Consider the following 27,758-nt stretch of genomic DNA (forward strand, 5'->3'; position numbering starts at 1 on the left):
TAATTGCAAAAATTATATTTAATAACAATCGTTATCTCCTACATATTCTTCGAATGTATCGTAATAACTAAAACTAGGATCACAAATTGTATTTTTCGTAGACTCATCGACATAAGCCGACAAAATTCTAAAATTAATATCATTCGGATCTAATTTTGCGTAAAGATAAAATGGCAACTTATTACTCAATACCCAAACGCTTTGTCTCCTTTCTTTATCGATTTTTAGGTCATTAGGAAACACCAACTTTTCATTATCCTTAGCCACAACGCCTAAATTGGCTCGTTTATAAGGTTTCCTTATATCCCAACAACCTACAGAATCCCTAGTTACCAAATTGTAAAACATTACACCTGAAAAATAGTATTTACAAATAAATTATCATATTTAGAAACTAAATAAACGGAAAATATAAAAAAAATGATCAATTATCATGTTAAAAATTTAATAAATGCATCATTCGGATTGGAAATTTTGTTACCAACCATTTTGATCGATTCTTGAAGCCGACATATGTCCCGATTTTCCTCTACTTTGCCCAATTGGTCTAAAAGCTTCCTTAATATCTGCCCAACCGGTCTCATTGCGAATAACTGAAGTTCTAACATAGAATTCTCTAAAACTGGACATTGGATTGAAAAATAAAATCCTATCTTCATTGGGTGAATAATACGGACTCAGAGACATACCAAAAATCCCATCCGTCCATTCAAAATCCAAATTATGAACCTTAAAAATGATAAAATATGTAACTAGGGAAATTATGCACAATCTGGCAACGCCGTATAATGGGTGCCCGGAGGTGGAAATACCCATCGAAGTCCAAATAATTTTCACCTTATAGTCGTCGGAGCGTTAGGTACTTATCGAAGGACCCCTGTATATAAATACTGTTCAATAAAACCATGTAATTTCTAACAATATATTTCAAAATAAGTTTTTTTTTTTAAAAAGATAGATAAAAGAAATAATATCAAGTGCCTTGTATTAATTGGGACGCTGTATATATAGGGCAGACATCTCAGTATTTAGAAAATAGACTTAAAGGTCATAAATACGATAAAAAATATAAATTCAATATAAAGATATAGATGTTACCTTGTATGCTGCTGCTAGAGGTTCCGGATAAAACAAATGATCGGTCACCCTCCAAGATCTCATCTTTTCCAAACTGAAAACAACTATTCCAAATCTCCAAACGTCTGCTAAATAAGCGTGGGCACTTCGACAATCGTCCCGCACATCGACAATAATATTTGAATACAAACCGTCTTGTTTAATAAATTCTTTTGGTAATTCATATTTTAAAAGTAATTTATCGGTTTTCAAATCGAATACTAGAATTTTTGGAGGGCAAACTTGCTTGGGATCGATGGTTACGTCAATAAGGCCGCTATCTAGTACCCAAAGACGACCGCACGTGTCAGCTTCCATTCGGAAAACTGATGTGATGCTGTCGCAAAAACCTTAAACAAAAAGTAAGTGCCTTAAAGTGAGATGGTTTCCATTTTTGAGGTGACAAGTGTTAAAAAACGATGCAAATGTGATTTTAGGCTCATAAACAATAAAATAATATGTCGTCTTTGATTCAAACTAACCCCATCCTTTAGACAGCCAGCTCGAGTTCCCGTTCCAGCGCCATCTCTCGGCCGATTAGCAGTTCTAAGCGTGCATTCTGCATTTGGCGGCATATTTCAAATCGTTTGTCCAGTTATTTTCCAAACAAACGCGAAATTGGATATTATAGTTTAAACCGACGAATTAAGTGAAAAGTACTTAACTTATAGTAAGCCATTTTTTTAGAATCTTAATTCTAGTTATTGTATTTTGATATTTCGGGGCGAATACGAAAGCGTGACTCGTTTCAACCGGCCTAAATAATACGTTAAGGTGTACTTTTTAATTATGGAACTGAATTCTAATAAGATTTTTTCCATATCTGGAATTAAAGTATTTAGCAGCGGAAAATGTCTATTTAAAGTACAACCTTTTTCATGGACCTTCCTGTATCTCACAATACGTATAAGTATACATGAATTTGCCTTTGAATGCATTAAAATAGAAAAAACCGGGTGGTTCTATTTAAATAAATGAAGAAATTTGATATTTACGAAGTTGAACTTTGAACACTTTTTATACACACCCTGTATAAAATGGAAAATTTTTCAATATAGATTTAAATACGTCTGATCTTGTGGAAAGCAACCGAACAGAAACCATTTTCATATCTTTAAGGGTATCCTATTTTTTACAAAAAAATTTATAACTCAAAAAGTTTCTAGACAAAAGTATACTAAAATTTTACGTAGATTTCTAAAACGTATTAATATACAGGATATTATTATTGTATACTTTGTTTGGAAGTATGACGCTATGAACTGTAATGAACCAAATAACAACAAAATACAACTTTGTGCACTTAATGCTGTTTGGAACATAATAACAAATGTAATCATAATTTTTTTTAATTTTAAGCAGTGTGGAAACACAATATTATCAAACATAATAGAACATTACGTGAAAAAATCAAATTTTCGACATTTAATTCAATTTGGAACACAAGTTTATTGCCTGTAATAAACCATTGACAATAAAAGATTAATTTCGGTTAAAAACTTTGTTTGGAAGTATGACGCTATGAACTGTAATGAACCAAATAACAACAAAATACAACTTTGTGCACTTAATGCTGTTTGGAACATAATAACAAATGTAATCATAAATTTTTTTAATTTGAAGCAGTGTGGAAACACAATATTACCAAACATAATAGAACATTACGTGAAAAAATCAAATTTTCGACACTTAATTCAATTTGGAACACAAGTTTATTGCCTGTAATAAACCATTAACAATAAAAGATTAATTTCGGTTAAAAACTTTGTTTGGAAGTATGACGCTATGAACTGTAATGAACCAAATAGCAACAAAATACAACTTTGTGCACTTAATGCTGTTTGGAACATAATAACAAATGTAATCATAAATTTTTTCAATATGAAGCAGTGTGGAAACACAATATTACCAAACATAATAGAACATTACGTGAAAAAATCAAATTTTCGACATTTAATTCAATTTGGAACACAAGTTTATTGCCTGTAATAAACCATTGACAATAAAAGATTAATTTCGGTTAAAAACTTTGTTTGGAAGTATGACGCTATGAACTGTAATGAACCAAATAGCAACAAAATACAACTTTGTGCACTTAATGCTGTTTGGAACATAATAACAAATGTAATCATAAATTTTTTTAATTTGAAGCAGTGTGGAAACACAATATTACCAAACATAATAGAACATTACGTGAAAAAATCAAATTTTCGACATTTAATTCAATTTGGAACACAAGTTTATTGCCTGTAATAAACCATTGACAATAAAAGATTAATTTCGGTTAAAAACTTTGTTTGGAAGTATGACGCTATGAACTGTAATGAACCAAATAACAACAAAATACAACTTTGTGCACTTAATGCTGTTTGGAACATAATAACAAATGTAATCATAAATTTTTTTAATTTGAAGCAGTGTGGAAACACAATATTACCAAACATAATAGAACATTACGTGAAAAAATCAAATTTTCGACATTTAATTCAATTTGGAACACAAGTTTATTGCCTGTAATAAACCATTGACAATAAAAGATTAATTTCGGTTAAAAACTTTGTTTGGAAGTATGACGCTATGAACTGTAATGAACCAAATAACAACAAAATACAACTTTGTGCACTTAATGCTGTTTGGAAGATAATAACAAATGTAATCATAAAATTTTTTAATTTGAAGCAGTGTGGAACACAATATTATCAAACATAATAGAACATTACGTGAAAAAATCAAATTTTCGACATTTAATTCAATTTGGAACACAAGTTTATTGCCTGTAATAAACCATTGACAATAAAAGATTAATTTCGGTTAAAAACTTTGTTTGGAAGTATGACGCTATGAACTGTAATGAACCAAATAGCAACAAAATACAACTTTGTGCACTTAATGCTGTTTGGAACATAATAACAAATGTAATCATAAAATTTTTTAATTTGAAGCAGTGTGGAACACAATATTATCAAACATAATAGAACATTACGTGAAAAAATCAAATTTTCGATATTTAATTCAATTTGGAACACAAGTTTATTGCCTGTAATAAACCATTGACAATAAAAGATTAATTTCGGTTAAAAACTTTTTTTGGAAGTATGACGCTATGAACTGTAATGAACCAAATAGCAACAAAATACAACTTTGTGCACTTAATGCTGTTTGGAACATAATAACAAATGTAATCATAAATTTTTTTAATTTGAAGCAGTGTGGAAACACAATATTATCAAACATAATAGAACATTACGTGAAAAAATCAAATTTTCGACATTTAATTCAATTTGGAACACAATTTTATTGCCTGCAATAAACCATTGACAATAAAAGATTGATTTCGGTTAAAATCTTTGTTTGGAAGTATGACGCTATGAACTGTAATGAACCAAATAACAACAAAATACAACTTTGTGCACTTAATGCTGTTTGGAACATAATAACAAATGTAATCATAAATTTTTTTAATTTGAAGCAGTGTGGAAACACAATATTACCAAACATAATAGAACATTACGTGAAAAAATCAAATTTTCGACACTTAATTCAATTTGGAACACAAGTTTATTGCCTGTAATAAACCATTAACAATAAAAGATTAATTTCGGTTAAAAACTTTGTTTGGAAGTATGACGCTATGAACTGTAATGAACCAAATAGCAACAAAATACAACTTTGTGCACTTAATGCTGTTTGGAACATAATAACAAATGTAATCATAAATTTTTTCAATATGAAGCAGTGTGGAAACACAATATTACCAAACATAATAGAACATTACGTGAAAAAATCAAATTTTCGACATTTAATTCAATTTGGAACACAAGTTTATTGCCTGTAATAAACCATTGACAATAAAAGATTAATTTCGGTTAAAAACTTTGTTTGGAAGTATGACGCTATGAACTGTAATGAACCAAATAGCAACAAAATACAACTTTGTGCACTTAATGCTGTTTGGAACATAATAACAAATGTAATCATAAATTTTTTTAATTTGAAGCAGTGTGGAAACACAATATTACCAAACATAATAGAACATTACGTGAAAAAATCAAATTTTCGACATTTAATTCAATTTGGAACACAAGTTTATTGCCTGTAATAAACCATTGACAATAAAAGATTAATTTCGGTTAAAAACTTTGTTTGGAAGTATGACGCTATGAACTGTAATGAACCAAATAACAACAAAATACAACTTTGTGCACTTAATGCTGTTTGGAACATAATAACAAATGTAATCATAAATTTTTTTAATTTGAAGCAGTGTGGAAACACAATATTACCAAACATAATAGAACATTACGTGAAAAAATCAAATTTTCGACATTTAATTCAATTTGGAACACAAGTTTATTGCCTGTAATAAACCATTGACAATAAAAGATTAATTTCGGTTAAAAACTTTGTTTGGAAGTATGACGCTATGAACTGTAATGAACCAAATAACAACAAAATACAACTTTGTGCACTTAATGCTGTTTGGAAGATAATAACAAATGTAATCATAAAATTTTTTAATTTGAAGCAGTGTGGAACACAATATTATCAAACATAATAGAACATTACGTGAAAAAATCAAATTTTCGACATTTAATTCAATTTGGAACACAAGTTTATTGCCTGTAATAAACCATTGACAATAAAAGATTAATTTCGGTTAAAAACTTTGTTTGGAAGTATGACGCTATGAACTGTAATGAACCAAATAGCAACAAAATACAACTTTGTGCACTTAATGCTGTTTGGAACATAATAACAAATGTAATCATAAAATTTTTTAATTTGAAGCAGTGTGGAACACAATATTATCAAACATAATAGAACATTACGTGAAAAAATCAAATTTTCGATATTTAATTCAATTTGGAACACAAGTTTATTGCCTGTAATAAACCATTGACAATAAAAGATTAATTTCGGTTAAAAACTTTTTTTGGAAGTATGACGCTATGAACTGTAATGAACCAAATAGCAACAAAATACAACTTTGTGCACTTAATGCTGTTTGGAACATAATAACAAATGTAATCATAAATTTTTTTAATTTGAAGCAGTGTGGAAACACAATATTATCAAACATAATAGAACATTACGTGAAAAAATCAAATTTTCGACATTTAATTCAATTTGGAACACAATTTTATTGCCTGCAATAAACCATTGACAATAAAAGATTGATTTCGGTTAAAATCTTTGTTTGGAAGTATGACGCTATGAACTGTAATGAACCAAATAACAACAAAATACAACTTTGTGCACTTAATGCTGTTTGGAAGATAATAACAAATGTAATCATAAAATTTTTTAATTTGAAGCAGTGTGGAACACAATATTATCAAACATAATAGAACATGACGTGAAAAAATCAAATTTTCGACATTTAATTCAATTTGGAACACAAGTTTATTGCCTGTAATAAACCATTAACAATAAAAGATTAATTTCGGTTAAAAACTTTGTTTGGAAGTATGACGCTATGAACTGTAATGAACCAAATAGCAACAAAATACAACTTTGTGCACTTAATGCTGTTTGGAACATAATAACAAATGTAATAATAAAATTTTTTAATTTGAAGCAGTGTGGAACACAATATTATCAAACATAATAGAACATTAAGTGAAAAAATCAAATTTTCGACATTTAATTCAATTTGGAACACAAGTTTATTGCCTGTAATAAACCATTGACAATAAAAGATTGATTTCGGTTAAAAACTTTGTTTGGAACTATGACGCTATGAACTGTAATGAACCAAATAGCAACAAAATACAACTTTGTGCACTTAATGCTGTTTGGAACATAATAATAAATATAATCAACCAATTATTTAATTTCAATTAGTTTAGAACGCAATATTGTTGAATTTTTAAAATATTATGTAAACAAAATATCATTAATTAAATTTCATAATCGTTATTGATATTGAGTTTATCGTTTAGGTTAAAACGATAATGTTCTAGTATAATGATATAATTTATAATATTATATTTCCAAATAATCATTTCTCTTAACCCGTTCATTAATAATGGTCTTCAATATTAATGGAAAGTTTGCAGTTATTACAGGAGGAGCGTCTGGAATCGGTTTACATTATGCTAAGGAACTTTTAAGAAACGGCCTTCAGGTAGATATTAATCGATTTGTTTCTATCAGTTTCATCATTTTTCTCACTTTTAGGGCATAACTCTTGCAGATATAAATCCAACTATAGGCAAAACGGCATTGGAGGAAATAGAAAAAGAATTTGGACCTGGGAAAGCAATTTTTGTTGAAACTGATGTTACAAGTAGACAACAATTCGAAAGTGAGTTATTACATTGTAGATGGACATTAGGTATCAATTTATACGTTTTCAGATGCTTTTCAAAAGACCGTGGACAGATTTAAACATATCGATATTCTAATCAATAATGCTGGGATTTTGAATGATAGAGTTTGGGAACGAGAAATTGATATAAATATGGTGAGTACATAAACTAATTGCTTCCACCAGCGTTTTTCCCGTTATCTGATCTCGCCGATGAAGAGGTTATCGTCGAAATCGAAGCCTATTATGAAGCTAAAAAAGATTTTATCTATGATAACCTCTCTTCAGTCTGTCATTTAAGTATTTGCATCAAGATTTTTTTAGAATGGGACAATTCACGGTATCCTATTAGCTACAGAGAAATTCTTGACAAAATATCAACAAGGACCCGAAGCAGTTATAGTAAACATCGCTTCGACTGCAGCTTGGGACTTCTATCCGCATATCCCAATTTATTCAGCCACTAAATCAGCCGTGATTGCTTTGACGAAATCGTGGGGTGTCGAACATTTTTATAACAAATGGAATATAAGATTCATCGCCATTTGCCCGGGAATAACATTTACCCCGTTAATTTTCGATATGAGTGGGAGAAATTTAGGTAAACCTTATGAGGAACATCTACAGTTTACTATAAATAAATGGCCTGGTCAAAAGTAAGATAAATATCAAGTAAATTAGTAAAAAAAAACTTCATTTTAAAACTTATTGTAGACCAGAACACGTGGCGGAAGAAGTGATGAGGGTTATTAAGTTCGCTCCGAACGGAACCGCTTGGTTGATAGAAGGTGGCGAACCAGCTTACGAAGTTATCCCAATAGACAGAAATACCCAGAAAAAAAATTTATTACAGGAAAATTAAAAAGTTATTATTACTTTTGAATCGTTTTTGTTTATTATTGATATGAGAAAGTAAAATGCTAATTTTCTTATGCAATTGATCAAATGATTTGCTTTGAATTAGAGCAATTATCGCCAGAGGTACTTATGTTAATAAACAATCGGCAACTATTAGAAAATAACAGTAATTATGATAAATATTTAATAAGAATAGAAATTACAACACATGTTACGAGAAATTGCTTTCACATGTCGACAAGAATTCAAAATATTATCGAAACTTGTTGATCGCGAGCGTGAAGCCGGAAACGCTCACTTACAACAAGATATGCAGACAATCTGTAATCGATATCGATAAATTACGTATATACACAATTTTAAAAAGCAATCCACATATAACTACATAATAAACAACTTTGATTATTTATTAAACATGATGTAAAACCACTGGTTTAGTTGGTAGCGTCAGATTCAAGTGTCTTGGTTAAAAAGCCGAAAAATTGGGTTCATAAGCTGCTTTGGTCAACAAATTTGGTGATTTGAGTTTTGACAAAGGTTCAGAATTATTCATTTCATCACTTTTGTCAATTTTTTTATGTTTGCTTTATGGCTTGTATCATCGCCAAGCCACTGGAAGGATGGTACACCACTTCTCCGTGGCAACCCCCAAAAATGGGGGATACTAGAACACAAGATGTTCCAATAGTTGTGGAGGGCCGTACAAGCCCCAAGACTAGCAATACAGAATAACTCCAGTCCGTGTCATAACCAGTCAGAACCGCTGTTGTTGTTACATCTGGACTTTGCATTCGGAAAATCTATGTTCAATTGGAAAAACCCCTACAAAAGATTGTCCAGTTATATCCGGATATATTTCCGCTTGTTAATACAGACAAAGGGATGGAGAATTACCCTAGGTATGAAAGATAACTTGCTGCAATGCGAATTCGGTGACATTATTGGCAAATTTAGCAAAAAGTACCAACTCCTCAGAGTATTTTTTTTCTTTTTGTAACCATTTTTTAGTGGGATAGGCCACGATCTTTCCCGTTCCCTTTGATCCAGATCCAGATCCATAATCTTAAACCCAAGTGGAAAGGATTACGAACGGCAAAACGAAAAAAAAAAAAATTAAGCGAAAGCTGTAAGAGGTTATGTTATAATTTGTAAGTTATTCAATTTTTTAGTGGAGTAATTATAATATTCCTTACCTCTTAACAAGGATCGTCGTGAACGTTAGTCATGACGTCATGAATGACATTCTCGCCGTGACCACAACGATCGTAGACGCTTTGTGAAACGTCAAAGAGAATTTCAAACGCCGTAAACGCTTGATGGAACGCGCCATAGTCATGACGTCATGAATGACATTCTCGTCGTGACCAAAACGATCGTAGTCGCTTTATGAAACGTCTAAGTATATGTCAAGCCCTGTGAATTATTGGTGAAACCCGTTCTAGTCATGACAACATTCGAAGTCGCTTTGAGAAACGTCTAAGAGTATTTCAAGCGCTGTGAATGCTTGGTGGAACGCGTCCTAGTTATGACAACGATCTTAGTCGCTTTGTGAAACGTTTAAGAGTATTTCAAGCGCTGTGAATGCTTGGTAGAACGCGTCCTAGTTATGACAACGATCGTAGTCGTTTTGTGAAACGTCTAATAATATTTCAAGCGATGTGAATGCTTGGTAGAACGCGTCCTAGTTATGACAACATTCGAAGTCGCTTTGTGAAACGTTTAAGAGTATTTCAAGCGCTGTTAATGCTTGGAGGAACGCGTCCTAGTTATGACAACATTCGAAGTCGCTTTGTGAAACGTTTAAGAGTATTTCAAGCGTTGTGAATGCTTGGTGGAACGCGTCCTAGTCATGACAACATTCGAAGTCGCTTTGAGAAACGTCTAATAGTATTTCAAGCGCTGTTAATGCTTGGTGGAACGCGTCCTAGTCATGACAACATTCGAAGTCGCTTTGAGAAACGTCTAATAGTATTTCAAGCGCTGTTAATGCTTGGTGGAACGCGCCCTAGTCATGACAACATTCGAAGTCGCTTTGTGAAACGTTTAAGAGTATTTCAAGCGCTGTGGAACGCTTGATGGAACGCGCTCTATGTGAATGAAACTTACACTATACTAACTATAAAACTAACTTGTTAGTTTCCTATAAAAGTTAATAATATAGATAAAATTAATTTAGAGCTTACCACCATTATGCCATTCCCAATTTGGATAAGGTACCAGTTTTGGAGATGCTTCCCTTGGTACTTTCGGTATAACTGCTAACGTAGCCGGTACTCCTGGTTTCCATTTAGGCATGGAAACAAAAATACGATCTCCATAAATTTCTAAACCTATAAAAATTAATTTAAATCATTCACTTCCAATTAATACTTTGATCTTCTTAATATAGATTTATGAATGTTTACCTAAGGGAAGATTATTTTCTGGAATAAATTCCTTATTTGCTATGGCAATTTCTCTATCAACTCTAGTTGGATAAGCAAAATCCAAAGTACTCCAATAGTACCAAGTTTTGAAAGGACCAGTTGTTTCTAATGGTACCGGTGTGTTTCTGTTTATAAATCTTTGCGTTGGTGAGTCTGGAATTGCAAAATTTGAAGTTTGTGGTCTCGCGACACTAAGTGACATGAGATAAGTCAAAAACGTGTTGGGTCCAAATTCAGGAACCTCTAAAAATAAACAACAGAAATAAAATTATTAAAAGTTTGTTTAGAAAACATTTTAATCCCCCACTTTGGTTTAATTATATCATTTATAAAGTTAACAATCCAATGTAATTACACTGAGTTGAAATTTTGTTGACTAGTGTTAATAATTAAAAAGTATGGGTCCTTAATACGGTCCTGCGAATATAAATGCAGTTCAGGTGCACGCCTAAACATTTTATAGTTTACTACTATCTATTTAACACGAATTGAATAAAGATTTTTTTGTTAAATTATTTTATTATAATCCCATTAAACCCCGAATCGAATTCTACGATAAATCGAATTCATCAAATTGCGTTTCAACGCAGATTTGCAGTCTATTATATGATGAAACCGAGTCTGTGATTTCTTCAAGAATTTCTTTGCAAATTAATAGTGTAAACAAACTTATTTTACTTTATAAAAAACTTATGGTTTCCGCTCTGTTAAACCGAAACTCCGGAAACCGAATAATATTCTAATAAGGGTATAGAAAACATTTAACAAATACACCAACCGCAGCCGCAAATATTCTGCTTCCTTTTTAGGCTTAAATCGGTTTGGAATCAATAAGCATTCCGCGATTAACTTTATCAACCATTAAACGTCATATCACTCGATTTAAACGACTGTATATTTCATACGAGTGCATTTATTTCTCAAAGGGCGTTAACCTTAAATAAGATCATACTAAAGGATATCGAAGTAAGTTAAATAAACGAATGAAAGTTATGAATTAATTCCAGTTTAACAATTAAAATCCTTCTCGAACCGTATAGCTTTGATTACTCGACTCAACTGACTCACTTCGGGTCGACGCACTCGTTTTATACGGTTAAGGAAGGTTCTAGTCTAGACTCGAAGCGCGTGGAAGATTCTATAGTTCTGCTGTTAAGAGATGGCGATACTGTCTTGTCTAGGCCCTTGAAATTACTTATAAACATCCGTAGACTTGAGAATACGAGTATTTCGAACGTCCGTAAAGGAATCGAATGAAGTCTAAATGCTGTAAAAAACATGAGTGACGGGTTTGTTTTGCAATATTTTTAAAGCAATTCAATAAGATTTTATAGCAAACTATGTTAATTCAATCATAAATATTAAGACAATATGATAATTAATTTCCCCATTAAGTCGTGTGACCTCCTTTCAATTATCTAGTTAATTATTACGAAAAAATGATATTAGTACCGTTTCTATTTCGAAAATTATATAAAATCTTTAATTAAATATGTTTTTCTTAAGCTACACACGGTAAATAAGCAAAATTTCATTTTTATATATCGCGAAAGAAACATGACCTCATCGCTTAACATTTCCGTACGACTTTAAAAAGTCTGGCAACGTTGTTAAATAAAATATTCGAGCTTACTCGTTGTTTTGAAGCCGTAGTCGTATCCAGCACTGAAATTTCCGAAATCTAATGGGGTTTGTATCGGTTGGTGATCGGTGATTAGAGCAGGCGGATGCCAATTTTGAAACCAGTTATCTGCTGTAACCATTTTCGACGTTTACCTATAAGTTAATAAATAATTAACTCGATTTTTAATACACTATATTAAATTAACCTCAATCCTGACGTCATAACCAATAAACACGTGTACTTAATGATAAAATTTTGTTAAAAAAAGTCACTTGATAAAGAATTTCAATTGAAAATTTTTCACCTTTAATTTGTTTTGATCAATTATATCATATTCTTTAAAAATATTTTCAAATTATATTTTTAGTTTCCGAGTTTTTTTTGATACAAATTTCAGGTTATTACGGAGCTTTGCAGCAAAGCTACTCCCAAAATTAGATGTTTTGAACAACATAATTCCTTCCTGGAATTGAAGTCAACGTACTTTAACTAATATACATACATTTGCAGGACTGGTTTAGAAAGAGACTAAATTTAAACTTAGCTCTTGAATAAATTACATATTTCCTCAGCCTAACAATAAATTCAAGTTGTATTTTATTATTAACGAATTATTGGTTAACAACTACGATCAGAAAGTATGAAAAAACTTATACGAAGATTAAGAAATGTTGAATAAACAAAAGCTCTTAAATAGCCATGGTCGCGAAATATAAATCAGCTGGTGGGAGCGCGACGTTGCCAATTTGAAGTTATCGTCAGTGATATGGATCATAATGTTTTATAGTATTCAATTATACATGCGTTGGGAGCTGAGACCGATTTTTTCGTCGATTCATGACTGTAGATTAAACCTAAAATAAAAAGTAGATTGCCAAAGGAACATCAGCTCCGGAAACAGTTTAATCGTTCGCAAAAATGCGGATATACTTGAGATTGTTGTTCATTTTCAAACAGGAAAGTATTAAGCATCGTTGTTTGTTAAGAAAATTGCAAATGGCGACTACACTGACCATCAGTTACTTTTTCTTGCTTTCTAACCTCAAACTACAATTTGGATTAAATCAAATAATATCAAGCGTATGAGTTTTTAGTATCAAGAAGTTATTTAAAATAAGTATTAGCTTGATTTGAGAAACTTTTATAACTTGACGTATGATACAGTCAAAAATAAACAACACGAAGTATTGTTTTGAATATATATAAACTTGATTTTATCTTGTTGACTTGTCTTGATTTTATGATGAACTAAAATCAAAACAAATCATCACAAATCGAAGAGATTTAATGAGTAAAGTAGAAAGTTGAAAAAAAACTTCATTTTTTGATTCATCGGAGTCAGTCCGACAACATCGCTAGTGTAATCTAATGTCAAAAAATTGTGACCGTTGGGGTTTAGGTATTGTCGAATTAACCACATTTTTTTGTGTTTGGTTTCAAATTAATGAGACTTGTATATTCATGAATATAAAAAGCAATGAAATTTGTGAAGAAATTTTAACGGATTATTGAATAACACCATGGTTTATTGGCTAGTTTAATGTAGAATTGCAGACGCTAAATAATTTATTTATCCTACCTCTGAGAATTTTAACGAAAATCACGAATTAACAAAACTTTTTCAGTTATAGTAGCAGACTACTGCCGATCGCGCAAATAAACCAGGTATACAATAATCCGCGCCTTATATTTTTAAGAAAATGGTGGTAAGTTGTAGTCCTTGAATGATTTTGTCCTTTCAAAATAAAATCAATGTCTATCCATACATTTATTTATTTACATATTAATCTATGCCATAAGGTTAATTGATTTAATATTAAAATTTATGGAAGCAATAAATATTGTACTGGGTGAAGTTTTATTTTGAAATTCCATTGAAAAAATTATCATTACCTGAAGCAAGCGGTATGAAATTTCACTTTTCCTAGCCAACCGATCCTGCAACGTACCAAATTCAAACAAGAAGTTGCAGTAATTTTGGCGCGAACTGCTTTTCTGGTTTTTCAACTGCGAAGAAAGATTCACGGGTTGGAATTTTGAAAATTCCTTCCACTTTGAAACAATAATCTAGATTGCCTAATTCAAGCATCTAATCACCCATTTTTCGATCGATTCCAAGGCCTTTCAAGTCGCTATCACTGCTGATTTTGATCCAGGTAGTAACCTACCCGTCTGGATCATGTTTTGGCTGCATCTGCATTTAGTCATCGATTAAATCGCTTCAAATAAAATCAAACCATCGCTCCACCAAGTCCAGAATAATTCGAGAAGCCACCTCTTCTTAAAAGAGCCTGTTTCAATCCAAGTATTGAAATTTCCTTTAAAACCCACCGAGGAACTGAACCCTACACAAATCAGCTGCGATAGTGTTAATATCCACGATGTTGTTGATGGTAAGAACATTTTCTTTTCAGCTTCAATTTCTTTGGTGGAATTCTAAGTAGTAATCAGATTGAGACCTTGGAATCAACCCAAAAAAAGGGGTGTGGAATATACAGACGGAATCTGATCACTTCTTATCAATGAATCAATAACTTCATCACCTTTCTTTGTCGATAATGTCTTCAAAATGAGAACTGGAAGGTCAAAAATATATATAGTTTTGTTTATAAATAATTGTCTTGATTTTGATTGAAACTTCGGTTTAAAACAAAAACAAATCTTGACGTTTCGATGTATTGCGGTTTTTATCAAAACATTTTGATAAAGAATCGGTTTTTTGCATTGCTCAGAGGCTTTGAGATACTCAATTAACAACAGATGATGTTTTTGCTGGTTCAAAAGAGATTGATACTATAAAAGTATAAGAATTCGGGCTGTGCGCAAAATGGCGACGTGTTGTGATGAAGATATTTGAAATGGTAAAGTTTCGTAACAACAAAGCGATAATTATACGCCGTTTGATAACCATGGATGTAATAAGGGTGCATCAGTTCACACGCGGTACAAAAATCGAAATAATGGACTAAAAAAGAAAGAATTTGGTCCGAATTGGAGCGAAGACCGTTTCATCTGAAGGTAAGGTCGTAGCGTCTGTTTTTGTATGCACGTGGAATAAATTTTATTGCTGAAATTGACAAGGTAAAAACCATTAACGGCGAGTATCTTGCGAGTTTATTGCAACACGAAAACGACTGCATTTAATAGATATTTATAAAGTTTTGTTAATTAATTTTTAATTGCTGTTTCATTCATAAATCAACGCCCAGTCAAGCCTATTAAAGATACAGACATGAAATTTTGAGGTTATGTTTGTATCAGTGTATAGACGTGCGTCAAGAAAGGATTTTGCGACATTTCCTTTTCAAAGGGATAAAACGGGGTATGTTTGCAAATTAGATTTTTTGGTTTTTCTCGGTCGCTAATCGAGATATCGACTTCGTTTTCGCACTAAAACATTCCCCGTACAAATACCTAAAAACTGATTTCTGCGATTTTCAAATTTCGACTCGGAAAGGGTTCAAAAAGTTGAACAAACATTTTTATTACGGAACCATATATTTAGCAATTCTTCATGACGAAAATGAAATATCGAAGCGATTCTTTTTTAGAAATGAGTCCCGTGTGAATATCTAAAAACTAATTTCTCCGTTTTATCACAAGGTCAATCTTTGAAAGTGGCAGGAATCGATTTGAGAGAGAACTTTTTCTTCCACGGTCAAATTTATGTAGCCTGTTCACGAGTAAGTTTAGTAACACTTCCAAATAACACCACCTGTATTTTTTTATCATCTTAAGATGGAACGAATCTTTTGGATCGTCTTAGTCTTGGAGTGTATCTCCATTGAGACTCCATACGATCCTTAAGTCATCCATTTGGTTGTTGACGTCGTTTCTTTTTTGGCAATGTATACCCTGGTGGTCTGGTAGGGTTATTTTATTTCTGTTGTACCATTACCACGTGATCTAAATCCTCAGAATGTGTTTGATAAATTCTAGGTATTAAATACCTCTCCATCAAAGTACAGCTCAATCAAATGATTATTCAATGAACCTCGGCATCAATTGGACTGAAATGTTTATACAGTTCGTCCGGTTTCCCAAAATCATCCCTTCACATAGTTTTTCAGCTTTGAAGTTCCAGAAAAAGATCAGTTTGTGACATTGTATATTGTCTTGATGAAGCAGCACTCTGTTATCTTCAAAATGGTGTCGTTTGTCCGCGATTTCGTCCTTCAAAACCTCCTATACGTAATGTGGTTATTTATATTTTTTTCCATAAACTTTCCAATCGAATTTTATATCTTTCCACGGTTTGGTATCGTTCAACACGCGTAGTCCACTCGGGTGTGTGTAGATTGCACTCCAGTGTCAAATAAAAGTCACCTGTTTAGGGCGCCATCTGCATACATCGTTTGAACCAATTACATCTCTTATCAACGATTAATTTTTCTATAACAAAGTCCGGATAACGTTTATCGTGTAAAGCGTTTGCTTCAATAGTATATTTTGCCGAAAAACTAAACGAAATTATTTTTTATTCTTTTTCAAATAAACAATCGTTGCTTTACTCAAAATGCTATAACTAAAAGTAGGATGGTTGTCAAATTTTGACGCGCGTCTTTTGAAGGTTAGGGCTAATTGGAATTAATACTAGCAGCGCCTTCTATTTGTTAGCCTAAGAACTTTTCAGTACGGCAAATAACATCAATGGAATCTAATGTTTTGCAAAAGTAGTGGGTCTCAATCCACTTTACTTTTGTATATGCGGATTTTTTGGTAATATTTAAAATTATAAAATTGGTTTTACTATATGAGAATCCGAAGAAATAATACACGACAAAGCTCCACACAAGGGCCACTCTGGTTTAATAAAATCTAGTCTAAAGAAACGCGTTGAGCTAAAATACGTACAATTTGAAATAAATCAAAGAAATAAGAAAATTAAGATTAAAGAAGTAAAGATAAGCGTTTTATTTTGTACTGACCTTTTAGAAATTGTAATTATGACACCATTTGAACGAAACGAACATCAACAACACTTCCGATTTTATTTAACGTTAAACATTTTGATTTGACATAGAGAGTAAAAATTGATTTATTCAATGACCGATACTTCGGACGATCACGAAGAGTGTGAAAGCGACGGAGCTCGTGCCTACGGATTTATCTATAACAATATTGTCGTGTTTTAAAATAATTAATATAACAGTTGATTGACAAAGAATTTTGCTTTCTTATTACGTAATTAACTGGTATTATGTTACATATGCAATTGAAATAAATTAATTATATTGGAACCGGTAATTATTGCAACGAAAACGATAATCTTTGTAGAACATCTTTGGTTATTATTCAACCATCGGCTGCTTTTAACTAATTAATAGTATCGATAAACAAAGAACGCGAACACAAAAATACAAGTTTTTGAACTGCAAAACACTTTCGGAACGTTCTGGAGTAAACAAGTTTAACTTCCTTAAATGTGACAGTTGACAGTTTCGTTCTGTATTTATTTACATACCGAAAGTTGCGTTTTGAGTGTTCCATGTATTGAAAGTGACAGTTCTATACTGCAAAACACTTTCGGAACGTTCTGGAGTAAACAAGTTTAACTTCTTTAAATATGACAGTTGACTGTTTCGTTCTGTATTTAAATACATACCGAAAGTTGCGTTTTGAGTGTTCCATATATTGAAAGTGACAGTTCTGTACTGCAAAACACTTTCGGAACGTTCTGGAGTAAACAAGTTTAACTTCTTTAAATATGACAGTTGACTGTTTCGTTCTGTATTTAAATACATACCGAAAGTTGCGTTTTGAGTGTTCCATGTATTGAAAGTGACAGTTCTGTACTGCAAAACACTTTCGGAACGTTCTGGAGTAAACAAGTTTAACTTCTTTAAATATGACAGTTGACTGTTTCGTTCTGTATTTAAATACATACCGAAAGTTGCGTTTTGAGTGTTCCATGTATTGAAAGTGACAGTTCTGTACTGCAAAACACTTTCGGAACGTTCTGGAGTAAACAAGTTTAACTTCTTTAAATATGACAGTTGACTGTTTCGTTCTGTATTTAAATACATACCGAAAGTTGCGTTTTGAGTGTTTCATATATTGAAAGTGACAGTTCTGTACTGCAAAACACTTTCGGAACGTTCTGGAGTAAACAAGTTTAACTTCTTTAAATATGACAGTTGACTGTTTCGTTCTGTATTTAAATACATACCGAAAGTTGCGTTTTGAGTGTTCCATGTATTGAAAGTGACAGTTCTGTACTGCAAAACACTTTCGGAACGTTCTGGAGTAAACAAGTTTAACTTCTTTAAATATGACAGTTGACTGTTTCGTTCTGTATTTAAATACATACCGAAAGTTGCGTTTTGAGTGTTCCATGTATTGAAAGTGACAGTTCTGTACTGCAAAACACTTTCGGAACGTTCTGGAGTAAACAAGTTTAACTTCCTTAAATGTGACAGTTGACTGTTTCGTTCTGTATTTAAATACATACCGAAAGTTGCGTTTTGAGTGTTTCATATATTGAAAGTGACAGTTCTGTACTGCAAAACACTTTCGGAACGTTCTGGAGTAAACAAGTTTAACTTCTTTAAATATGACAGTTGACTGTTTCGTTCTGTATTTAAATACATACCGAAAGTTGCGTTTTGAGTGTTCCATGTATTGAAAGTGACAGTTCTGTACTGCAAAACACTTTCGGAACGTTCTGTAGTAAACAAGTTTAACTTCCTTAAATGTGACAATTGACAGTTTCATTCTGTATTTATTTACATACGAAAGGTTGCATTTTGAGTGTTCCATGTATTGAAAGTCACAGTTCCGTACTGCAAAACACTTTCGGAACGTTCTGGAGTAAACAAGATTAACTTCCTTAAATGCGAGCTCTAGCCACTTCAATGTTGACAGTTGACAGTTTGATTCAATAACAAACAAGATTGAAATAATTGGTCAAATGCAGGAATATGGAATTCAGAAGCAATTTTCTTTACAATCTCCATCTCTTTGATGAGACTGATTGGCGTATTTAGTAAATAATTATGAATAAAAACAAACACAATGCAAACAAGGATTTAATAGATAATAATACAGGCTAATTGTGAATAATATTCAAATACAAATATATAAATATTTATTTCGCACACATATTTCAAGTTCAATATCAATTCAATGAGAACGTTAAGTGATTATAAATAACAAAAACAATAAATCGAAGCGGAAACAAACAATTATTTCCATACTGATTGCTATTAAAAATAGAAAGGAGCAATTCTAAGGACTTAATAATATTTGTTTCCGTTATATTTTCGATCGCATTTAGTACCAACTTTCAAATTCCTCACACAAGCTGTTTGTATTCTAAAATTAATTTCAGCAGGGTTCAAAGTATCTGTAGCAACTTTCTGGAACCTGGAGGATATTATTTGTAGATATTCGACGTCTGGGGACTGGGCTATTACCTAAAAGGAAAACTATCATTGAGGAAAATAGTATTTATTAGTTTAAAATATGTTTTCCGCTACGATACTTTCGAAATTTACAAAGAAAAAGCTAAAATGTAAGTTAAATGTGACTCTAGTCACTTCAATATTGACAGTTGACAGTTTCACTTCGATGATTTTGCATAACCTTAAATAATCAACACCGTAACAAACAAGATTGAATCAATCAACAAATAAGTTAAAAAAATTCTTAACTATACTATAAATGAGGATCTTTTATAACTCTACAGATCCGTTTGACAATAAATTTCCCTTTTTTCAGCTTCTGTAATCCGTGGAAAGCATCTTCGAACTTTTGTTTATGCACACCAACTCAAATGTGTTCTAACAAGAGTTTTTGATAGTCAGAAAATGATTAGTTTCGACTTTTAAACCTGTTTGTAAACTATCAGGATTATTTGTGGAATATACTCAGATAAACAGTCTCTGAAGACGATAACTTGGTTATCGAAACGCACGTCAGACAGTGTAATTGCGAGAGTTGGTGTGATTGCAGTCTAAACTGTTTTTTATTTCTTTTATAGCCTCATCGAGCAATGGACTTGATACGAAGACTTATTATCGTATTTAAAGTATTTATTTACTAAGAATCTCGTTATTTTAGATAAATTTATTTACTCACTTTGGCGCCACTAATGAACTGTAAAGTTTCCTCATTACGAGCTACTACATCTGAATAATTCCCCGGTAAGCCGTATTCGCCTCTCGTATCAAAACAACCCACTGATATATTCGACATTAAACCAAAATATAAAACTCCATCTTTATCTATAGCTTCGGCTGCGCTTTGCGTATGGCGTGTACCTTTGAAGGTCTGAAATGGATATAATATATTCATAAAAATATGAGAAACTTAGAATCCATTCTAAAATCATTAACACCACAACCATCGCTTGCGTACGACTACTGGTGTTACACACAAAAATTCCCGTTTGACAACATCATTGACGTTTTTGACAGAATTAAGGTTAGAAAGAAAAAGTTTTAATTTTAATTTGATGGAAAATCTTTACGCTAGTGATTTGTGATGATACGAAGTTTAAGAATTGTTTTATCTCATGTTTATGTTTATTTTTTGACCGTTTACGAAGTTTTTAAAAATGCAATATTTTATTTCTAAATATGTCACGACGTGACCTAGAAATGGCGGCAGTTGCTTGAAAAATTTCACTGTATTAGAAAGTACATAACCTATACAACATATGTTTCAAGTTTGAACACGCCACGTTGTTTAGTATTCGTTTGGCAGCCATTAATAGTGAAGGTTTTCGATGAATTTGTAAACATAAATATCGAAGGTGGTCTAGATTCTATTCTGGGTAAGGCTGCTCCTTTATTATCAAAAGTAAAATATTGAATAGCAGACCTTAAACGAGGCCGTACGACCCGCGAAGACCAGCATCTCAGTGGTCGACCGAATGAGGTGACGACTCCAGAAATATCGAAGAAAATCCACTAACAAACATATTAGGCTTTCAAACTCTGTGAATAAAAGAACAATCAAAACAATGGACTGCAAAGAGAGAACTGACTATCTTGGAAAAAGAAAAAACAATCAACATCAAGACAATGCACCGGCTCAGACATCCACTATTGCAACGTCAAAATTGATGAATTAGGTTAGGTTAGGTTTAAACCGCTACCTCATACACCCTATTCGCCAGATTTACCCTCCTCGGATTATTTTCTGTTCCCAGATTTGAAGAAACGGCTCGTTGACCAAAGATTTTCCAGCTATGACTATGTTATGTTATATTTTTACAACATTTTTACAAAAATGCTCGAGTAAATCATTTCTGTCTTGGAGATCGAGAACTTTCTAAGCAAATTGTGTTATTGTATAGTGAAAATTTGAATTTATTTTGTTAATAATGGATGTGCCTCAACGTTTAACAAGACTTGCGACGTATGAAGAAGCCGCCGGAGTCATCGCGCTCATACAAGATGGCCGCAATCAAAAATACGTCGCCGGGGTAATTGGACTTCGTTATTTGAGGTTAACCACCGTTCGAAGGTTGCAAACAGATCCGTTGGCTGCTCGTAATGTCCGAATAAGCCTACAAACAGTTCGAAATAGGCCGAGAGAAGCAGATAGTAGCCAGAGTACCAGCTAGAGGTCCACGTCTTACCAGAAAACATCGAGTAGCAAGATTGGAATTTGCTCGAGAACCAGCAAATTGGTATATTCAAGATTCAATATTCTATTCACGGATGAATCAATATTTTGACTGTATTCATCAGATAGGCGTGTACCAGTTCATAGGCGACGTGGTGAACGGTTAATTTTTGTCAAACCGAAGCTTTGGTGGTGGCTCTATCATGGTTTGGGGAGGAATTTCTTTCGAGAGTCGCGCGGAGTTAGTACCAGTGAATGATGGAAGACTAAATGATGACAGTTAGATAACCAATATCCTAGAGCCCCATGTAGTGCCCTACATGCCTCATATTGGTCGTCCACTCGCTGCTAGAAAGGTTCGACAGTACTTAGAAGAGGTCAAAGTACCCACCCTGAATTGGCCTGGACGTAGCCCGGACCTTAACCCAATAGAACATGTCTGGAACCATCTAGGATGACGAATTCGGCAACATCCGACACCAATAAGAACACTAGATGATCTTCAAAATGTTCCTTTTAACTTCTGGGAAAACATGCCGCAAGGATACGTCCAGAACCTGTTTAGAAGACTTCCAAAACGAATGGAAGCTGTAATTAGAACGAAGGGCGACAACACACTCTATTAGAAATTCTTTTTTTGATATTTTCTATGTTTTGGGACTTGGCCTTGGGACCAATATCTGTTTCGGGCCACCAAAAGTCTCTGGTTCGACATTCCACTAGAATAGAACCAGCATACTCCAATTAGTTAGTAGTAGTTATCATTGTAAAAGCATCAAAGCGTTTCAGACAAAATAATCAAATAACTTACGTAAAAAATGTGGGAATATGAAGTTTGACTGTCAGTAAAAAGCTGCTGGTTCTGTAGATCGGAAGTTCTGACCCAAGTTTCGATTTCACTCGACATGGCGTGATAGAATAAACGTTTTCCGTATACGGGAACACTTGGAGCTAAAGCTAAACCTAATATTCCGTCCTGTAATTGAAACGATTGACCTGAAAGGTCATTATAATTGACAGAATACGAAAGTTACATTTTATTATCACCTGCAATAGAGAACGTTTCGAAATCTGGATCCGGTTTCATTGTTTCGTCTTTGACAATCCAAGAAATTCTTTTTTTGTGATCGTATACGACTAGTGAATAACCAGTACAATCGGCCATATAAACAAAAGTGTTTTCGCATCTATTTTTACGATTCACAATGTCAATAATTGGAGTTACAAATGTCGAGTTTTCGGTCCACTGATCCTGCGGTAATTCATATGTACTTATCAATTTATCCTGAAATATAAGGATAATAATGACTGTGATTGTGTTTTCGTACAAGAGCCTACCGTTTTCAAATCGAAAGCCATTATTTGTGGTGGACACGCCACTTTTTCTCCAATCTGTGCTCCATCCATTACCCATAATCGTTCACACGAATCTACCTAAATATATGATATAGATATTAGACACACAAAGTCCACACGTAGGCTTTCGATTGTGTTAAACAAAATATTTTAATTAACGAATTGCAAGGGACACCTCTTGCATGGTTTAAGTCATACCTCGCCAACAGAAGTCAGCTGGTAAGGCTTGATACAACGATGTCTTCTTGCAAGCCATATGGAATGCCCCAAGGTCCACTACTAGGCCCTTCTGCTTAGAAACGACGTCGCCTAGCAGTGGTAAAACTGCAGACGATCTGACGGCACTTCATAGGACCAAATCTAATGACCTAATCACCTTTAAATCATGGTGCGATTCCAAACTTCTCTGACTCAACGTTTCTAAAATTAAAGTTACATATTTGTACCTTATCTAAGATATTAACTTCTTCCTGCTTTGCACTGAGATCACTTTCAAATAGGGCCTAGTACTGAGCCTTGGGGTACTCCACATTCTGTTGGTTTGCAAGAAGACTTCGTATCTAGAATATTAAAAAAGTTTTTTGAAAATTTGGGTAACAAATCCAAGAAGGAGAAAGAGGATAGGAATGACATTATGGGTCTTCACCAATTCGTTCTATGGGAGAAAATATCGGTAAAGTATTCCCCATAAATTCGATAGTACGACAAGGATAATCGTCGTTTCAAATTGACGATTTGATTAATGAATGTATTACCATGATCCTGTAAACTGATACAATCCTCTGTTTGTTGCAAGATGTAGGATTTTTGAACCAATCCCAAGAAGGATACGGTTTAATGATAGGATATCCGCTACTATTTTTAAATACGGTTCCTAACGTAGCAGGTACGCCGTCTTGAAATCTGGGAATTGTGATAAACGTTGTTTTTTGGTTGGTTTCTAAAAAAAATATATCCTGGATAAATATTGTCAAATATAACACATTAAATTGGACACGGCGTTTTCTATAATTTGATAAATCGCTAAGCACGATTTGGTTAACTAATTTATGAACCGGATCTGATGAAAAGGCAATTAAGGAAGAAAACTGTATTTTGTAAATTTTCTCCAAGAACTAAACTTTAGTTTAGTACAATAATTATTTTTAAACGTCTTGTCTGAAACGTTACAAACAAAGCAACAGTATACGAGGTCTGGTTATTAAATAACGAGACTGCACGCCTAGAGGGCACCCTAGACGAGTAGTACGTTCACTATTCTCCGACTGAGTGCTATAAATTGTTGCAAGAGGCCTACGGAAACAATTCTCTATCTGGTGCGCGTGTTTTTGAGTTGTGTAAGCGCTTTAGTGAGAGCACTGAAGATGAACAGCGCCCAGGTCGCCCTGTGACTGTTTAAACTCCGGAAACAGTCACCAAAATCAACTAAATTGTGCGTACAGATCGTCGAATGGCCATCCGGACGATTGCTGAGGTTGTAAACGCCGATAAAGAAAATTTTACACGAGGAATCACACACGACAAAAGTTTGTGCGAAGCTGGTGCCAAAAAACCCGACTCCTGACCAAAAGCTCTTGCTTCAACGGGTCTGCTCAGTTTCCTTGAAAGTTTAGAAAAAGATCTGCTTTGAAAAGGACTGAATTTGAGTCGATGGAAACGGTAAAACAAGACATGACAGAGCTCCTAAAGACCCTCGCCGAAGAAGACTTCCAGCACTGCTTGGATCAATGGAAAAAACGTATGGAAATGTGTGTGGCGACGAGAGGGAAATATATTGAAGGGATTAATTCGAAACCAGTAAACGCCGATAAAGAAAATTTTACACGAGGAATCACACACGACAAAAGTTTGTGCGAAGCTGGTGCCAAAAAACCCGACTCCTGACCAAAAGCTCTTGCTTCAACGGGTCTGCTCAGTTTCCTTGAAAGTTTAGAAAAAGATCTGCTTTGAAAAGGACTGAATTTGAGTCGATGGAAACGGTAAAACAAGACATGACAGAGCTCCTAAAGACCCTCGCCGAAGAAGACTTCCAGCACTGCTTGGATCAATGGAAAAAACGTATGGAAATGTGTGTGACGACGAGAGGGGAATATATTGAAGGGATTAATTCGAAACCAGTAAACGCCGATAAAGAAAATTTTACACGAGGAATCACACACGACAAAAGTTTGTGCGAAGCTGGTGCCAAAAAACCCGACTCCTGACCAAAAGCTCTTGCTTCAACGGGTCTGCTCAGTTTCCTTGAAAGTTTAGAAAAAGATCTGCTTTGAAAAGGACTGAATTTGAGTCGATGGAAACGGTAAAACAAGACATGACAGAGCTCCTAAAGACCCTCGCCGAAGAAGACTTCCAGCACTGCTTGGATCAATGGAAAAAACGTATGGAAATGTGTGTGGCGACGAGAGGGGAATATATTGAAGGGATTAATTCGAAACCAGTAAACGCCGATAAAGAAAATTTTACACGAGGAATCACACACGACAAAAGTTTGTGCGAAGCTGGTGCCAAAAAACCCGACTCCTGACCAAAAGCTCTTGCTTCAACGGGTCTGCTCAGTTTCCTTGAAAGTTTAGAAAAAGATCTGCTTTGAAAAGGATTGAATTTGAGTCGATGGAAACGGTAAAACAAGACATGACAGAGCTCCTAAAGACTCTCGCCGAAGAAGACTTCCAGCACTGCTTGGATCAATGGAAAAAACGTATGGAAATGTGTGTGGCGACGAGAGGGGAATATATTGAAGGGATTAATTCGAAACCAGTAAACGCCGATAAAGAAAATTTTACACGAGGAATCACACACGACAAAAGTTTGTGCGAAGCTGGTGCCAAAAAACCCGACTCCTGACCAAAAGCTCTTGCTTCAACGGGTCTGCTCAGTTTCCTTGAAAGTTTAGAAAAAGATCTGCTTTGAAAAGGACTGAATTTGAGTCGATGGAAACGGTAAAACAAGACATGACAGAGCTCCTAAAGACCCTCGCCGAAGAAGACTTCCAGCACTGCTTGGATCAATGGAAAAAACGTATGGAAATGTGTGTGGCGACGAGAGGGGAATATATTGAAGGGATTAATTCGAAACCAGTTGGGTTATTTAATAGCCAGACCTCGTATTTTGATCCTCCAGTGGTTCCTGAAATATCTTAAAAGTGGATTTTTGATTATATTGTTTATAAATTAAAATTTTATCGACAAATATGTGGCAAATTTGTTTTTTGCTAACATATTTTCTATAATTTGATAATTTTTCACCATCATTCGTTGACTTAGATCTGAAGGAAGCTGCTGAAGGAATTTACAGTGTTGCACTGAAGTTCAATTTAGCGCAATATTTTTTTGTAGCAAGAAGTCTGAATTATTACAAACAAAAAAATTGTTTTGAACTATACTGTGTGATCAGACATGTCTTGTAGCACCCTGTACATACTTGGATTGAAATACGCGTCAGTGTCGATTGGAGCAAGTTTTCCTGGTATATATTCACCAGATTTGATGGCAGCTTCTCTATATCGACTTGAGGAATAATCAAATTCCAAATAAGAAAATTCGTATAGAATAGAGAATTTTTTTGTCGTTCCCTTCTGCGAAAACGTCGGCTTCGGCAAGATATATAAAACAAGCGCCAGGCAAAATAATCTGCCAACTGTAATAAATAAAAGTATATAAAGATATTAATTATTTAAAGAAAAATTCATGAAAATTGAAACACTTACTTGTAGTTACCATTTTAAACGAAAATTACGAACTAATTTTGAAATATATTATGTAGCAGCTTGTATATATATACGTAAATTGCTCAATTTCAACGAAATTGATAACCGTACATATTTTTGAATAATGGGAACGGTTTTTTTTGAAATAATTTGTATTCATAAGGAAATTCTTTTCAAGCGAATGCATTTCAAGATATGGTAAGTTCAAAAAACCAATTAAAAAAACTACTAGGTGCATTTTCACGCAGTTTTCGCCATCAGACTGATTCATCAGAAAAATTTCGTTATATAACGACGTCAACGACAAGATTTTCATTTAATTAGTGAAAATCTAAACTATTCCCCATTGGCGACAAACCACGCAAGCAAAAATCATTGGAAGATGTTTCTAACCTTATCAGAAAAGTCAGATTTATCATCATCATCATCAAGTATTGATTGGAAGTGTGTACACATCTGGTAACACATGTTTGTGTCAAGAATTACCAAGTTTCTTCATTGTCAATGGAAGAAATCGCCGTTCCTTTGTGGTTTTCTGATCGGACGAAGATGCTCCCAGAAGTACAAGACCCAGCAATCCCCATACACTCCCCTACAACTACCGACATAACCTCTTCATTGCTGGAAAATTGCACCAACAGTCCAAGAAGGCTAAATCTGAGGAAGAGGTGGCAATTCAAACTTTCGTTAATTAATTTTGCAATAACTGATGTGTGAACTGGTGCATTGTCTCGATTAAACAACACTTCTTCTTAGCTAAATGCGCTTTTTTCTCGATTTCTTCGCTCA

At 33.6% G+C, this 27,758-nt stretch overlaps 2 protein-coding genes across 2 annotated transcripts; one reads left to right on the forward strand and one right to left on the reverse strand.

Annotated features, from left to right (window-relative positions):
- LOC130899629 (protein yellow-like) lies at positions 1-26,989 on the reverse strand. The gene is made up of 14 exons (XM_057809698.1): positions 26,970-26,989; positions 26,684-26,899; positions 24,019-24,203; positions 23,246-23,341; positions 22,955-23,192; positions 22,719-22,903; positions 20,414-20,605; positions 19,576-19,749; positions 12,344-12,482; positions 10,690-10,953; positions 10,468-10,614; positions 1,099-1,466; positions 486-729; positions 1-353 (listed from the first exon to the last, which is right to left on the reverse strand). Exons 1-14 carry the CDS (start codon positions 26,980-26,982, stop codon positions 19-21), a joined length of 2,796 nt encoding a protein of 931 aa, XP_057665681.1. The 5' UTR covers positions 26,983-26,989; the 3' UTR covers positions 1-18.
- On the forward strand, positions 7,046-8,309 carry LOC130899498 (15-hydroxyprostaglandin dehydrogenase [NAD(+)]-like). The gene is made up of 5 exons (XM_057809483.1): positions 7,046-7,243; positions 7,297-7,423; positions 7,476-7,582; positions 7,751-8,082; positions 8,141-8,309. The coding sequence occupies exons 1-5, from the start codon at positions 7,145-7,147 to the stop codon at positions 8,286-8,288; spliced, it is 813 nt and encodes a 270-aa protein (XP_057665466.1). The 5' UTR covers positions 7,046-7,144; the 3' UTR covers positions 8,289-8,309.
- Positions 26,990-27,758: the final 769 nt, after the last annotated feature.

This window comes from Diorhabda carinulata, chromosome 11, assembly GCF_026250575.1.
Source record: "Diorhabda carinulata isolate Delta chromosome 11, icDioCari1.1, whole genome shotgun sequence".
Classification (NCBI taxonomy): Eukaryota; Metazoa; Arthropoda; class Insecta; order Coleoptera; family Chrysomelidae; genus Diorhabda; species Diorhabda carinulata.

What these genes read in the sequence shown, in the direction of transcription:
- LOC130899629 (XM_057809698.1), bottom strand. An exon ending in AGTTCATTAGTGGCGCCAAA is followed by an intron (nt 19,750 to 20,413) that starts GTGAGTAAATAA and finishes TTTTCCTTTTAG; the next exon opens with GTAATAGCCCAGTCCCCAGA. An exon ending in CTCTAGCAGCAGCATACAAG is followed by an intron (nt 730 to 1,098) that starts GTAACATCTATA and finishes ATCATTTTTAAG; the next exon opens with GTTCATAATTTGGATTTTGA.
- LOC130899498 (XM_057809483.1), top strand. Translation starts at nt 7,145, where the DNA reads ATGGTCTTCAATATTAATGGAAAGTTTGCAGTTATTACAGGAGGAGCG. An exon ending in GAGAAATTGATATAAATATG is followed by an intron (nt 7,583 to 7,750) that starts GTGAGTACATAA and finishes AGATTTTTTTAG; the next exon opens with AATGGGACAATTCACGGTAT. An exon ending in AATAAATGGCCTGGTCAAAA is followed by an intron (nt 8,083 to 8,140) that starts GTAAGATAAATA and finishes AACTTATTGTAG; the next exon opens with ACCAGAACACGTGGCGGAAG.